Below are 14,510 nucleotides of genomic sequence, written 5' to 3'. Positions count from 1 at the left end.
TGAAGAAACTGGACATCACCTTGACTGAGTCATTAAAATTACCAACACCAATGAGTAGCAGATGAACACTGTGTGCCCCTAGATGTAGATCCTGAGAAAGACACATCACGAATGGACTATTCCAACCAAAACTGCATAATCTGAACCTAATCATGAGGAAACACAGACCAAAGTCAAAAGTGAGGAACATTTTATAAGGGGAGGAGAGAGAGGGATGGGCCTGTATTCTATAAAAATAATGCCATTAAAGACCAAAAAGGCTGAAGAACTGATCCAAATTAAGAAACGAAAAAGACATGACAACTAAGTGCAATACATGATCCATTACTGAAAGCAAAAAACACTGGACTCAGCTCAACTAACAAAGTTGGAATACAGATAGATGTTGGATTCAAGTACTGTATCAATGTTAAATTTCCAGGAGCTATTTACTATTATACAAGAATATCTCCGTTCTTAGGAAGTACATACTTATTCAAGACTAAATGGCTATGTGTATGCAACTTACTCTCAAAAAATTCAGGGAAAAACAATTCATGTGCATACTACATTGAAAGAGAATAATAAAGCAAATAGGGCAAAAAGCTAATTGTAAACCTGGTTAAAGGAGGCTCCTGGTACTATTTATACAACTGTTCTGCAGGCTTAAAAATTATTTCTAGATAAAAAGTTTTTAAAAACACCTATACACATTTCCAAAACTGAAGGGAGGGGAGGAGTTGCCAGACTGGGTTTAATATTCCAATTTCTAAAATGAGCTACAGCAGGGGCATCTGGGTGGCTCAGTGGGTTAAGTGTCCCACTTCAGCTCAGGTCATGATCTCACAGTTCGTGAGTTTGAGCCCCGCATCAGGCTCTGTACTGACAGCTTGGAGCCTGGAGCCTGCTTCGCATTCTGTGTCTGTCTGTCTCTCTCTCTCTCTCTCTCTCTCTCTGCTCCTTCCCTGTTCACATGCTGTCTTGCTGTCTCTCTCTCTGTCTCTCAAAAATAAATAAGTAAATAAATAAATTTTAAAATGAGCTACAGCAATCCTGTGTTGTTGTTGTTTTAATTTTTTTTTAACGTTTATTTATTTTTGAGAGAGAGACAGAGAATGAGTGCATGAGCAGGGGAGGGGCAGAGAGAGAGGGAGACACAGAATCCGAAGCAGGCTCCAGGCTCTGAACTGCCAGCACAGGGCCACACGGGGCTCGAACCCTCAAGCCATGAGGTCATGACCTAAGCTGAAATCAAAACACTTAACCGACTGGGCCACCCAGGTGCCCCAGCAATCCTGTGTATTAAAAGAACATTTAAGTACTTAGTGGCCAATGAACTTAAAAATGGTTAAAACAATAAATTCTATATTATGGATATTTTACCACAACAAAAACATTTTTAAGGGGAGGGAGGGGGGGAAGGAAGTTAAATATTCTGTATGCCAGTAAAAACTTTTTTTTTTTTTTGCCAGCATTAAGAGAGAAGACAAGAATTTAGGGTAGCTAAAACATAATAATTAAAGATATTACTGCTATTGCCACTTGAGAAAGCAATACACTGTGAGTAGACAATAAAGGTATCTTCAGGACAATACAGAGATTAAATGAAGCTTAAGCAAAAAGGGAAAAGGGAGGAGGTTACAAATAAATAAAATCACCATTAGCATGTCTAATATTTACTGAATACTGACTAACAATTTGCTAGGGTCAGAAGCAAAGGCTTTAAAGGTATGCACTTAGAAGTGTAATTTTCACTTCTTAAATTACAATGTATAATATAAAATTACAGACATGGAAACGCTTTAAAAAGAAAAGAATGGGCTTAAAACAAAATCAGCAAACTCCTTAATTCTATCTAAACTGCCTGAGCTTTAACACTGGCTGGAGCTTTGACACATCGCATATCAAAGCTCCAATAAAACAACAAAACAAAAAATAAATTTAAAAAATAAGACAAAACAATTAGCCAAGTCTTGTTTAAAAAAAAAAAAAAAAAAAAGTACAGGGGCGCCTGGGTGGCTCAGTCGGTTAAGCATTCAACTTCAGCTCAGGTCATGATCTCGCGATCCGTGAGTTCGAGCCCCGCGTCGGGCTCTGTGCTGACAGCTCGGAGCCTGGAGCCTGTTTCAGATTCTGTGTCTCCCTCTCTCTCTGCCCCTCCCCCGCTCATGCTCTGTCTCTCTCTGTGTCAAAAATAAACATTAAAAAATAAATAAACAAAAAAGTACAGCTATTCATACACCTTTCCTTAGCTCTATTCCCTATTCAAATGGAATGAATATATTTCAAAAAAATTAAGTCTAGCAAAGACTAAAAACGGCTTCATTTTTAGTCATGCAGCCACTGCAATCAATCCGTGTAAGTTTGGATTAAAAAAAAAAAAAAAAAAAAAAGGTGCGCCTGGGTGGCTCAGTTAAGCATCTGACTCTTGATTTCACCTCAGGTCATGATCTCAGTTTGTGACATCAAGCCCCACATGTGGCTCTGCGCCGACAGTGGGGAGCCCATTTGGAATTCTCTCTCTCCCTCTCTCTCCGCCCCTCCCCTGCTCATGCACACTCACTCTCTCTCTCAAAATAAATAAACATTAAAAAATATATAGATCCAACTCTATATTCCTGAGCACCAATAAGAGCATCTACATGAATGTCCAATGTGCTACACTACATGTGTTATGTGTAACCAACCTTCTGCTCAGATGGATTGTAACAAATATACCCATTCTTTTTGAATACTGGGTCCAAAGCACTGTTGGTCAGTCCGTTTATTTGTGGTATGCCTTCAAAGCTACATATCTTTCTTTTCCCTTCCCCAAGAGCAAAAAAAAAAAAAAAAAAAATCAGAAATGAAACCGTCCAATAAACAAAAAGTAGGCTACCTTACCTCTACTTCTCCCACAAGTGCTACAATTAAGGAAACACAATGAATAGGATCCCTTAAGATGAGCAAGATCTTTCACTATCCAAGCATCATTTATCCAGCTAAAATGTATCCTGTATCCTCTCAGTATGTCACAAATAACTATAATGCACTCCACAGAGACAAAGTTATCATTCAGCATCCTTTACGATACACAACATGATCAAGAAAATTTCACTCTTGGGGTGCGCCTGGGGTGGCTCAGTCAGTTGAGCATCCAACTCTGGCTCAGGTCATGAACTTGCAGTTTGTGAGTTCAAGCCCTGCATTGGACTCTGTGCTGACAGCTCAGAGCCTGGAGCCTACTTCGGATTCTGTGTCTCTCTCTCCCTCTGTTCCCCTCTCTCTCCCTCCCTCCCACTCTCTCTCTCTCTCTCTCTCTCGCTCTCAAAAATAAAGATCAAAAAAAAATTTTTAAAGAAAATTTCACTCTACGTGTAAGTCAGGTTCTGACTACAAGTCTTAAATTATACCTACTCTAACACCACACCAGCTCACTGCTTAATTTCCAACACTTGCCAAAAAGCAGGGATACATCTCACATGGATTGCTGATCTTTCTCTTGCTTAGAATCTCCTATTAAAATTTTAAATTCAAGAGAAATTAACTCGGTTTGCACTGAAGATTCTGACCTATATGAAAGTCTGAAAGAATCTCATGGTATGAAAAATAAGAATTTACTGCCAAAAGCAACATTTTTAGAGAGCTCCAGCAGGACACTATAAACACAAGAAAGCAAATTAAACATTTCACAGTATTCACCACTACAGATTCAAACCTCAACATTTTTTTCTCCAACTGATTATTCAAAATTTAATGACATTTAATGATCCTGCCTCATCTGTGACATGGGGCCCATTCCTAAATAATTTTAGAACATCTGCTGGAAAACAGAAAAAAAAATCTGAAAATAAATGGGGACACCCTGGAACCTGAGATTCCTACCACTTTATGTATATCATCTGCAAAAATCTAGACTATTGCATATTAATGCAAAATTTACTAAAAACTCAAATTTTAGTCAAAACGGCCCTCCAAAGATTCCGTAATGGCACTAAACTAGAGACCGAGAAGTCTATACAAATCTCTGTGGAGAGCACAGTCTTCCTGCTGATGTAATTAATCAGTAAGTGCAGAAAGCTTTCAGATACTAGAAAATGCCTCAATGAAAGAAAGGAGTTTGTTTATATATTTTTTTAAGTTTATTTATTTATTTTGAGAGAGAACGCATGCACACAGGAGAGAGGCAGAGAGAGAGGGAGACAGAATCCCAAGCAGGCTCCACCACTGTGAGCGCAGAGCCTGATTCAAGGCTCAAACTCATGAACTGTGAGATCATGACCTGAGCCGAAATCAAAAGTCAGACACTTAACCGACTGAGCCACCCAGGCGCCCTAGAAAGGAGTTTATTTAAAAACAAAACAAAACAAAACAAAAACACAGAATCAGCTAAACCAGATCAAACTACTCTGACTTGTTCTGAGTATTATTCATCTGCTAAACAAAGAGAAAAATATTAGCTCTGCGCCAAAAACATCCAAGTCACTATTCTGATTTTTTTAATATACAAAGTGTATGAACCATAAATATACAGCTCCTGAGTTTACGTGTATATGTATACACTTTTTAAGTATTTTTTTAATGTTCATTTACTGAGAGGGGGAGAGAGAGAGAGAGAGCGCGCGCGCGCGCGCGCACGAGCAGGGGAGGGGCAGAGAGAGAGAAAGAGACACAGCATCCAAAGCAGGCTCCAGGCTCTGGGCTGTCAGCACAGAACCCAACGCGGGGCTCGAACTCACGAACCGTGAGATCACGGCCTGAGCTGAAGTCGGACGCTTAACCACCTGAGCCACCCAGGTGCCCCTACACTTTTTAAAATTGATTATTTATCATTCAGTCTCACAGAACCTCTAAGAGGAAACTAATTTAAACATTTTACATTTCAAGGTAATTAAGATCCAGTCAAGAAACTTGCCAGCTGTCTAGCTAACTGCTCTATCTAGCATCAAAGCCCAAGCTTTCTCTTTTTCATGGTAATGCCTGAAATGACTAATAGAATTACAGTGATTAACGTTCAAAAGTGAAGAGATCTTCCTGAAGACTGAACCTAAGAAAACAATTATAAACATTGTATATAAAAATAAAATAAATGGGGATGTGGAAAAACAATGTAAAATTTAATGTAAAGATAAACAAATCAAACGGACAAAGGAATTCCAGATAACATAAGCACACTAAAGAGGGGCAGGGTACAAATCCAAGTAGCTTCTGAACAGAAAACTTTGTCTGCTATCAGAATAAGCAAAAAAGAACTGCAAGCAAATCCTGAACACTTGTTTTCCGCAGTGGTGTGGTATATAGCAAGTCTGAAACTATTTCATGTGTAGTTTAGGACTGAAGATGAGAAAATATACTGAAACCCTTTCTAGGAACCAAGCTTCGCACTACAGAAGGAAAGGAGAGGAAAACAGGGAACTGGTGAAGGCCAAGAGGACTCCCAGAGTCGGTCTGAACTGAGGGTGTCACCAAAAACTCATCATCCAGCTGCAATACGCTGCTGTTTTCCCCCAGCGGACGACCGATTCTCAGGACCAGATTCTGCACCGCGTCACATCTGCGTGCGCCGCCTCCCCTCTGGCCAGACCGCCACAGCAAGGAACACACTTACGCTCCCACTTTGCAACCACCGTAGGAAAAACTGGTTCTGGCAAGAGCTGTCAATGATTATTAAATCTAGAGAGAGGCTCTTTAATAAGACCAGAATATTCGCATGGTTTTCAAGTGTCTTCTCACCAATTACCAACTACAAAAAGAAAAATTCTAAACATATGGTAGAAAAACTGGACACCTTGACCAAATGATCAAAATTACTTTTAACAAAAAAGTAATACTTTAGGACAGACACAACATTACTCATTTGGTATTCCAACCAAAAATGCATATTCTGAATCCACTCGTAAGGAAATGGGCAAACTCAAACTGAGAAACATTATATAAAAGAACCGGCCTGTTTCCTTAAAAAATGCCGATGGCGTGAAGGGCTCAAGTTCCTCACTAAAGGGTACTAAAGAAAGTAACCACTACATGCAATATATGATGCTAGATCAGAACGTGCTATAAAGGCCATTATTAGACATTGACTGTTTATTAAAATTTTAAATGTTATATAGAATGTTACATTTCCTGAATTTGGTAAGTATACCATAAGAGAATATCCTTGCTCTTAAGAAATACGTACACTGAAGCATTGAAAAGCAAAAGGGCATGATGTATGCCACCTACTCTCAAATGGCTTAGAAATAAAAACAAGGGGCGCCTGGGTGGCTCAGCCGGTTAAACGTCCGACTTCACTCGGTCATGATCTCATGGTTCATGAGTTTGAGTCCCATGTCAGGTTCTGTGCTGAAAGCTCAGAACCCGGAGCCTGCTTCAGATTCTGTGTATCCCTTTCTCTCTGCTCCTCTCCCGCTCATGCTCTCTCTCTCTCAAAAATAAATAAACATAAAAAAAAAAAAAAAAGAAAGAAAAACATTATTCATAGAGGGAGAGAAAGTCACAAATCATTAAGAACTGCTGAAACTGGTAAAGGTGTTTTTGCTACTAGCAACTTTTCTGTAAGTCTAAAATTGAATTAGGAAAAAAGTGACAAAGAAGAATGGGTGTCAAAATACAAAAATGTTTGACCAGGAAAAGGCCTTAATATAAAATACTGCAAATGGATCGCAAACATAACAGAGAAACTAAACTGTGCTGTGATCTGCCACACAACAGACTACTGTGTCACCGTGAGGACTATGACATACAAGTACAACATTGAGAGATGTCACCATATTGTTGTAAGAGAAAAAGGAAGGTACAGAGAGGGAGAAAAAAATAATAGTATCCCTTTTCTTTATGTATAAATACAATGACTATGTAGGAAGAGCTCTGCTCAGGACATACACTAAGACGTGACTGTCTCTGAATACAGATGCTTTTTCATTTTCTCCTTTTGTTTGTCTATATTTTTATTATTTTTTCCTATAATAAGTAAAGCCTGCATCTTTGTAATAAAGAGTAAAATGTTAAATGCTGACACAGAAAGGAAATGACAGTGGGGTGAGGATTATTCAACATGGGAAGGAGCATATGATATAAACACGTTAAGTAAAAAAAAGCTAAATATAGAACAAAATACACAACAGTACAACATGTGAAGAAAAAACAGGAGAAAACAACTGTGAGGGGAACTCATAAACAAGAATTTAGTGTTGTAACCACAGAGACAGAAATAAAAGCTGTGAGACAGAGAGAGAGAAAGCTCTGTCTCTTATCTTTTTTTTTTTTTTTAAAGTAAGGCTCTACCCCAACCTGAGGCTTGAAGTCACGACCCCGAGATCAAGAGTCACGTGCTCCACCAACTAAGCTAGCCAGGCGTCCCCCTATCTCTAACCTCAGATGGTATTAAATCTATCTGTAAGAGGTGCACCCCAGTACCTCCCAAGCCCCTTATACATCACCCATTAGCTTTGTTTACAGACTCTGTATGAGAACTACAATTCTCCTTTGTCACTTTTTGTTTCACACTTAGAGAATTGTAGCCAGAGGTGAGATAGGAATGTTATTAAAAAAACTGAGAACAGGGGCGCCTGGGTGGCTCGGTCGGTTAAGCGGCCGACTTCGGCTCAGGTCATGATCTCGCGGTCCGTGAGTTCGAGCCCCGTGTCAGGCTCTGTGCTGACAGCTCAGAGCCTGGAGCCTGTTTCAGATTCTGTGTCTCCCTCTCTCTGACCCTCCCCCGTTCATGCTCTGTCTCTCTCTGTCTCAAAAAAATAAATAAACATTAAAAAAAAATTTTTTTTTAATAAAAAAAAATTTTTTTTAATTGAGAACAAAATGACCAAAAGTCAGCATATTAAATGTAATCGAACAGTTAAAGGAAGTCAAAGGGCATCTCATGGTGATCAAAACTTTAGAAGAAAGAAAACTAAGCTAATGGCATGACTAGAATCAGGAACAGGGACTCTAAGATTAAGGCCTCTGCAGAAGAATAGCAAGTCTCCTCTTAAGTGTGTCAAAGACAGAGACTCATTGTGGATGCCTACAACCCCAGGTCTCCAATGTCTGTCCAAACACACACACACACACACACACACACACACACACACACACACACACACACACACACACACTCTCTCTCTCTCTCTCTCTCTCTCTCTCTCTCTCTCTCTCTCTCTCTCTCCAGCTTAAAGTGACCTTAACAGTGAAGTTGGAAACCCACAACTTCCCTGGGATGGTAAAAATCATTTCCTTAGTGAATTTTTTTTAACCCCTAGAAAGACTCAGAATCTAATATAAAGATGAAATAAGTCAAATACTATTATTGTTAATTTTCAGTTACATTTAGGAATAATCTATATTTAACACCCAGTGCCTACAGTATGTAAAATAATCTGCCATATTAAAGGACATGATAGGACACCTGGGTGGCTCACTCGGTTAAGTGTCCAACTCTGGATCTCAACTCAGGTCTTGATCTCAGGGTTGTGAGTTCAAGCCCCGTGCCGGGTTCCATGCTGGACATGCAGCCTAATTAAAAATAAAGAAAGAACATGATAGATTTGTTCACTGATTCCTGTTTAAAGTGTATAATTGGTCTATAACTGGTCTTAACCTTGGGATTTTTTGGTTGAAAAATGTTGTTTATAAGGTTATAAATAATGCTGTTTATGGGATGCCTGAGTGGCTCAGTCTGTTAAACGTCTGACTCTTGATTTCAGCTCAGGTCATGATCTCACAATCATGAGATCAAGCCTCACATGGCTTGAAGATTCTCTTTCCCTCTCCCCCTGTCCCTCCCCCACAGGCATGTGCATGCTCCCTGAGAGAGAGAGAGAGAGAGAGAGAGAGAGAGAGAGAGAGAGGGAGGGAAGGAGGGAGAGAGGAAGGGCAAGTGAGCTGTGATAAGCTAAAACATAAATACAGGAAATCACAAGTTATCAGGTTTATTGAAGTTATGTATGTAAAAACTTGGGAATGTTTCACTTGTCGGGTCAGGCAAATTAAACTGATTAAAAGATAGCTCAAAACTGGAACCCAAACATCCATCAACTTGTAAATTGATAACCAAATTGTGCTATATTCACAATATGGATACTACTCAGCCAATTAAAAAAAAAATTGATACAGATAGATGAACCTCAAAAACATTATGCTAAGCAAAGAAGTCAAACACAAAAGACTACATATCACCCGAGTGACAGAAAGCAGATCTGTGGCTGCCTGGGGCCAGATCAAGAGGGGACTGACTGTTACAGAGCATAAGGAAATTTTGTAGGTGATGGACCTTGATTATGGTGGAGGTTACATAACTATACAGTCAGCAAAATTAATCAAACACTTAAAGTGACTGAATTCTATTGTATTATACTTCACTAAAGGTAAAAACAAAAAAAAAAATACTGATCTGAAATTTGAAAATAAAATTTTAAACTAATTTTCAACCCCAAGGAGCCAAAAATTATCTTTTTTCTGCATACATATTGCCACCAACGGCAATATAAACAGAAAATTTCCTCACCTATCATGAGATATGGGTCATTATTTTATTTTTTCTATTATTTCCAAGTTTCCTCCAGTATCCCATTACTCATACAATTTTTAATTTGTAAACATTTTAAAGGTCTAAAACACCACAGAAAGCCACTGATCTCGAAACTGAACTGCTTACTACGGTGTCTCCATTTCACCCTCCCAACTAAATCTAGACAGTCCCTCAAAGTGAGCAGTACAAGATACTCCTTAAGAGCAGTAGGTCAGCGGGCAGGCAGGGAGAGCGTAACTCAAAAAGCAAAGCACCAAGGGGCGCCTGGGTGGCTCAGTCTGTTAAGTGTCTGCCTTAGGCTCAGGACATGATCTCACAGTTCCTGGGTTCGAGCCCTACATCGGGCTCTCTGCTGCCCGCACAGAGCCCGCTTCGGATCCTCTGTCCCCTTCCCTGTCTGCCCCTCCCCTGCTTGTGCACATGCTCTTTCTCTCAAAAATAATTAAAACTTAAAAAAAAAAAAAAAAAAAAAGCAAAGCACTCAAAATTCCTAAATATAAGAAGGTTACCTTTCTGAAATTTCTCTTTGGCTAACTAAGCTGATAACAACAGAGACTACAGAGACAGAAGTCAGAAATTAAGATGTGCAGCTACTGTTGAAACAAAGAGGAAACAGGAGCTCCTGTGTGGCTCAGTTGGTTAAGCATCTGATTCTTGATTTGGCTCAGGTCATGATCTCACAGTTTGTGAGATCGAGCCCTACATGAGGCTCCAAGCTGAGCGTGGAGCCTGCTTGGGATTCTTTCTCTCTCCCTCTCTCTCTGCCCCTGGCCTGCTTGTGCTCTCTCAAAATAAACACATAAATGTAAAAAAAAAAAAAATAATAATAATTAACATTAAAAGATACATGCAAAACATTTTAAAAATAAAATTAAAATAATAATTTAAAAAAAGAATAACACTGAGGAATTGGGTATACTAAAGAAAGAAAGCAATTTATTCCTTTAATTTAAAAAGCTAACCACGTCAATATCGTGAGCTACATATTGGCTCAACTTCAAAGTATTTTCAGATACAGTAAACAATAACAAGCTATCTCTATAAGAAGCTATCTTATCTGCATATTATACAGACAAAAATCCTAAATATGCCTTCAAATTTCAGAGGCTGATAATACAGCTTGCCTAATGTACCCTGCTCTTGCCCTACTCTCTCTCTCCACACCATCTACCCAGGGAACTCCAAACTCCTATTTGCCATTCCAGGTCTGGGACTGTCCCTTGTATCAAGCATCAACCATCACAATATTCAATCCTGCTAACTATTAACAAAAGGCAAGTGGTTTGCTAATAAGCTAGTTTCCAAAAATGTCCACCAAAAAAGATAGACAACCAGCAACCGTTAATAGTTACAGACCAAAACATAAAAGACATCAAGTTTTCACCTGCAGTATCAAAAAGTCCAAGAGTATATGGCTCTCCACCAATCATAACTGTGACTGCATAGTTGTCAAAAACCTAAAAACAGAAAAATACAACATTGTTAGTATGCAAGAGGATGGTCAAAATGGGACAGGGCAACTCCTAAGTAAAGGCAGTATTTCCTTCCTGAGACTTCCCCTTCTCTTAGTCTATATGATTCTTAGGTAACCAATCTTGCCAACCAAACCCTTGCACAAACTAAATGGTTCTTGGAAAAAGTGACGGGATGTACTCTGGGATGTCTACTCTACCCCAGTAGCCTGGATTAAAAGTCACAGGAAGGCTAGAGGTGTCATAGAAACAGAGTCCCCCAGCTATACAAAACGATCCTGTTCAATTTGCAATTTTTGAGACAGTAAGTTTATAGTTTACCTTAATGTTTACTCTGATTTCTAAGAAATTAATTCTTATAGACTATTTCATTTTGATCTAGAATTTAAATATCCTAGATCCATGATAATCTTTTTTCCTCTCAGGGTTTAAGACAAGAAGCACGTTGTTGTAAATAAGCCCATTAGAGAGAAATAAAGGTTCCCTCAAGGTCAAGGAAAATGTCCAAGAAAGGGCTAGCAGATTATTTGTTGAGACTTCGTGAATAAAACTTATGTTACTGGGTACAAACCACATGACCTAAGAGATCTTCTGTGACTAGATGTTTTTATTTGCAAACAGACTGTACAACCCATGACAAACTCCGTATATACTAATATTGGTTGTACTAAATTATCTGTGAAAATGGGAGGTAATAGTGATAAAAGGGAAAAGACCCAACACTAATTCATGGATTCCTCTGAATTGACAAATAAAAATCAATCTTTCCAACTAGAAGGATGTTACATTTTCAGATCACCCCTTCTTTTCTAACTCTTAACTTTCCAGTTCATGTTTTAATGGATTGTTGAAATGTAAAAAGGAGTGGAAGCAAGGGCATAGGGGAGGTGGTAGTTAAAGGAAAGTTGGTTCTTGATAACAAGAACTAGGAAATATAATGAATGTGGTTAAGCTCTCCAACAACACAGGTTATTTTTCTTAAGTCATACCTAACTCTCCTCCAGAGATCCAGAAACACATATATATGAAAGCCCCTCTTAAATAGTACACTTCATGACCAAAGTCATAACAGACTCAGAAACTGTGTTTACAAGAAAGTAACTTTAATGGACACTGAAACACCAAAATTCTGATAGCTGCCCTCATTCTGAAACAAGAGGTATGTATCTCTGAAAGTCCCCTAAAAGTCTCCCTCAATCTCAGAATTTCTTTTACTTACCATGTCCCCAAATGAGCCAACCCCAAAGTATGATTTTTGTATTTAATTATACCTTCAAATTCTCCCATTCCAAGAAACCTAACATTTCTTCCTACAGCCTTGACCTACCTCAATCATTGTGTCTACCTCGGGACATTACAGATTGTCAATTCTATTAAACATAATTACCAAAACTTTAACCTGTATTCATTCACCCTCTTAACAATGCTCATGTCTCTCAAGATTAACCTGAAGTATTCAGACATTTTCTTCCCTTTTACTTCCAAACAAATCCCGTATTAATCATGCATAGGTTCTTTATAACCCCTAAAATAGCTCACTTAACAGAGGTGGTCACTGCCAAGCCAGGCCAACCCTCACTCACCCCCACCACTGAAGGAAAATCTGTGTTTAACATAATTATACCACTGGGTTGGGTCACCCAACCTGGGACAAACACTGGATCCCCAAACACATTCTTTCACAAGTATTACTCTAACTCTTCTCTCTCACGTCATGATCTTTATTATTCCCATTTTCCCTCTACTCTTCTAAGGAGCTGATAAAAAACATTTGTGGGAGAGGACCCCAAAGGCTTCTGTTAATGTCCTCATAACCAAAACAGTTCTCTGCCCTTAAATACCAGTTTGCAGCTCCATTATTGCTAAGCCAACAGCTCCGTGAGATTCTCTTCTGTCCTCTAAGGAGAGTAAGTGGAGACACATACTACTTTCTCTGAAGTTACAAGACCCCAAAAAGCATCCCAGAAGACCTCCAAGCACTGACTACTCATTGGCCAAGTTATCAAAAAGAAAGTCACTTCATTCCAAGATACAGAGCATACTTCCCCAAACTGAGACCACCGCTCTTTAGAATCTTGTCTATTGGAGTTTTGCCTCCCAGAACTTCTTGCACACCCCTGTGTCACCTTTTCAGCATTTTCACTGATATTTTCAGCTATTAATTTTAAAATGTATATAACATACCCATCAGAAGATCTTTAAAAACAGGACACAAAGGCAGACAACAGAGAAATCTTGAGTACACACACAGTTTTCAAAAGATATCAAAAGGGAACGTATTTCACCAACAGATGATGGAAGCCTTTATACTTACAGTCGGTACATACTCCGATGGAAATTTATTTGTTGTGTAGGATATCAGGAGACAGGTTTTACCAACGGCACCATCGCCCACAACAACACATTTAATTGTCTGCATTGCTGAAACAGTTTCGTATCCACTTTAAATATTTCAAATTCAATGATGACCTACAAAAAAGAAGAAAAATATTTGTTTCATTTGTAGTTGTGTATTTTTTTTTCTTCAACTAGCAACAGGTTTGCTCATTCGGAGCAAGAACAGAACCAGCACCCCAACTGCTATGGCCGAAAGAGCCTAAAAAGAGAAACAGTGACTAGCTCAAAATCACAGTAATAAGTAAGAGTCAAATTTCTAAGTCTCTGATCCCTTTGTTTTCCATATAAGTGGGTTTTTTTTTTTTAAATCCAAAGTAGTGTAAAGAGTAGCATATTTATTTCTATAATGAAAGAGAAGAGGCTATTTCAGAATGAGTCCCACGTAGAGTGTGCCAACAAGTGTGACTGTGTGAAATTTTTCCTTCAGTTGTATGTGCACACAAATGCACGTACATGTGTGTGCATAAACATGATACGTGCCAGACTGCAATAGGAAATCACTGCTTTAAAGAATGGTCCGTTTATCCAACCTTAGAGCTGTAACCAACAAGCTACAGAGTATCACCACCAACACCTTGTAAAAGAAGAGCAGAACGAGAAACTGAACAAAGATCAGGATGATCCCCGGTCTCAGCACGTATTTTAACACCAGGTGGCCTAGTTACTAATTCAATATTCATGGCATGAAGAGGCCAAAACCTACACTTTTATAATGAAGAGTCCGATCACTCTACAGAATACTGACTTATAAACAGATATAATTACTTTAGCTTCTCTTACTGTAGTCCTTTCTAAGAAGCTATCAATTACAAAAGTACCAAAGATTTATATTTCATCAATTCCAAGATGCTTGTTTTCACATTTAAACATCTCTAAAATCAGAACATGTCTTTACTGAAAGTTTCTTAAAACCACTGCCAGCCTTTTTTTTCCCCCACATTTTGACATCTAAGAAATTAGGATAAATGACATCTTAGAGTCAATGAAAACTTCTAAGTCTTTCTGGGAGAATAAAAAAGAAACTTCATGCCCTGTATACCTACATTTTAAGACAAAGTCCTATTTCAATTATAATCCTGAAGGGGATGCAATTTCTTGTTGGCTAGAGGTGCCACCTTACTAAACACAAAAACGTCAGAACCATCTAACTCTGGGTTGGA

The 14,510-nt window shown here is 38.7% G+C and overlaps 2 protein-coding genes across 3 annotated transcripts in view; both read right to left on the bottom strand.

Annotated features, from left to right (window-relative positions):
* LOC106977605 (chymotrypsin-like elastase family member 3B) overlaps positions 1–14,510 on the bottom strand; it is a 127,687-nt gene that overhangs the window by 54,978 nt on the left and 58,199 nt on the right. The gene's annotated exons all lie outside the window — the stretch shown is intronic.
* Positions 1–14,510, bottom strand: part of CDC42 (cell division cycle 42) — a 51,557-nt gene that overhangs the window by 7,188 nt on the left and 29,859 nt on the right. For both annotated transcript variants that reach the window (XM_027060138.2, XM_027060137.2), the window contains exons 2-3: positions 13,268–13,422; positions 10,866–10,938 (exon numbers count right to left, since the gene is read on the bottom strand). In XM_027060138.2, coding sequence (XP_026915939.1) covers positions 10,866–10,938; positions 13,268–13,372 — 178 coding nt within the window. In that variant the 5' untranslated portion in view covers positions 13,373–13,422. The remainder of the gene's footprint in view (positions 1–10,865; positions 10,939–13,267; positions 13,423–14,510) is intronic.

This window comes from Acinonyx jubatus, chromosome C1, assembly GCF_027475565.1.
Source record: "Acinonyx jubatus isolate Ajub_Pintada_27869175 chromosome C1, VMU_Ajub_asm_v1.0, whole genome shotgun sequence".
Classification (NCBI taxonomy): domain Eukaryota; kingdom Metazoa; phylum Chordata; class Mammalia; order Carnivora; family Felidae; genus Acinonyx; species Acinonyx jubatus.
The sequence above is the reverse complement of the archived record's forward strand: the minus strand, read 5'-3'. Positions and strand labels throughout refer to the sequence as shown.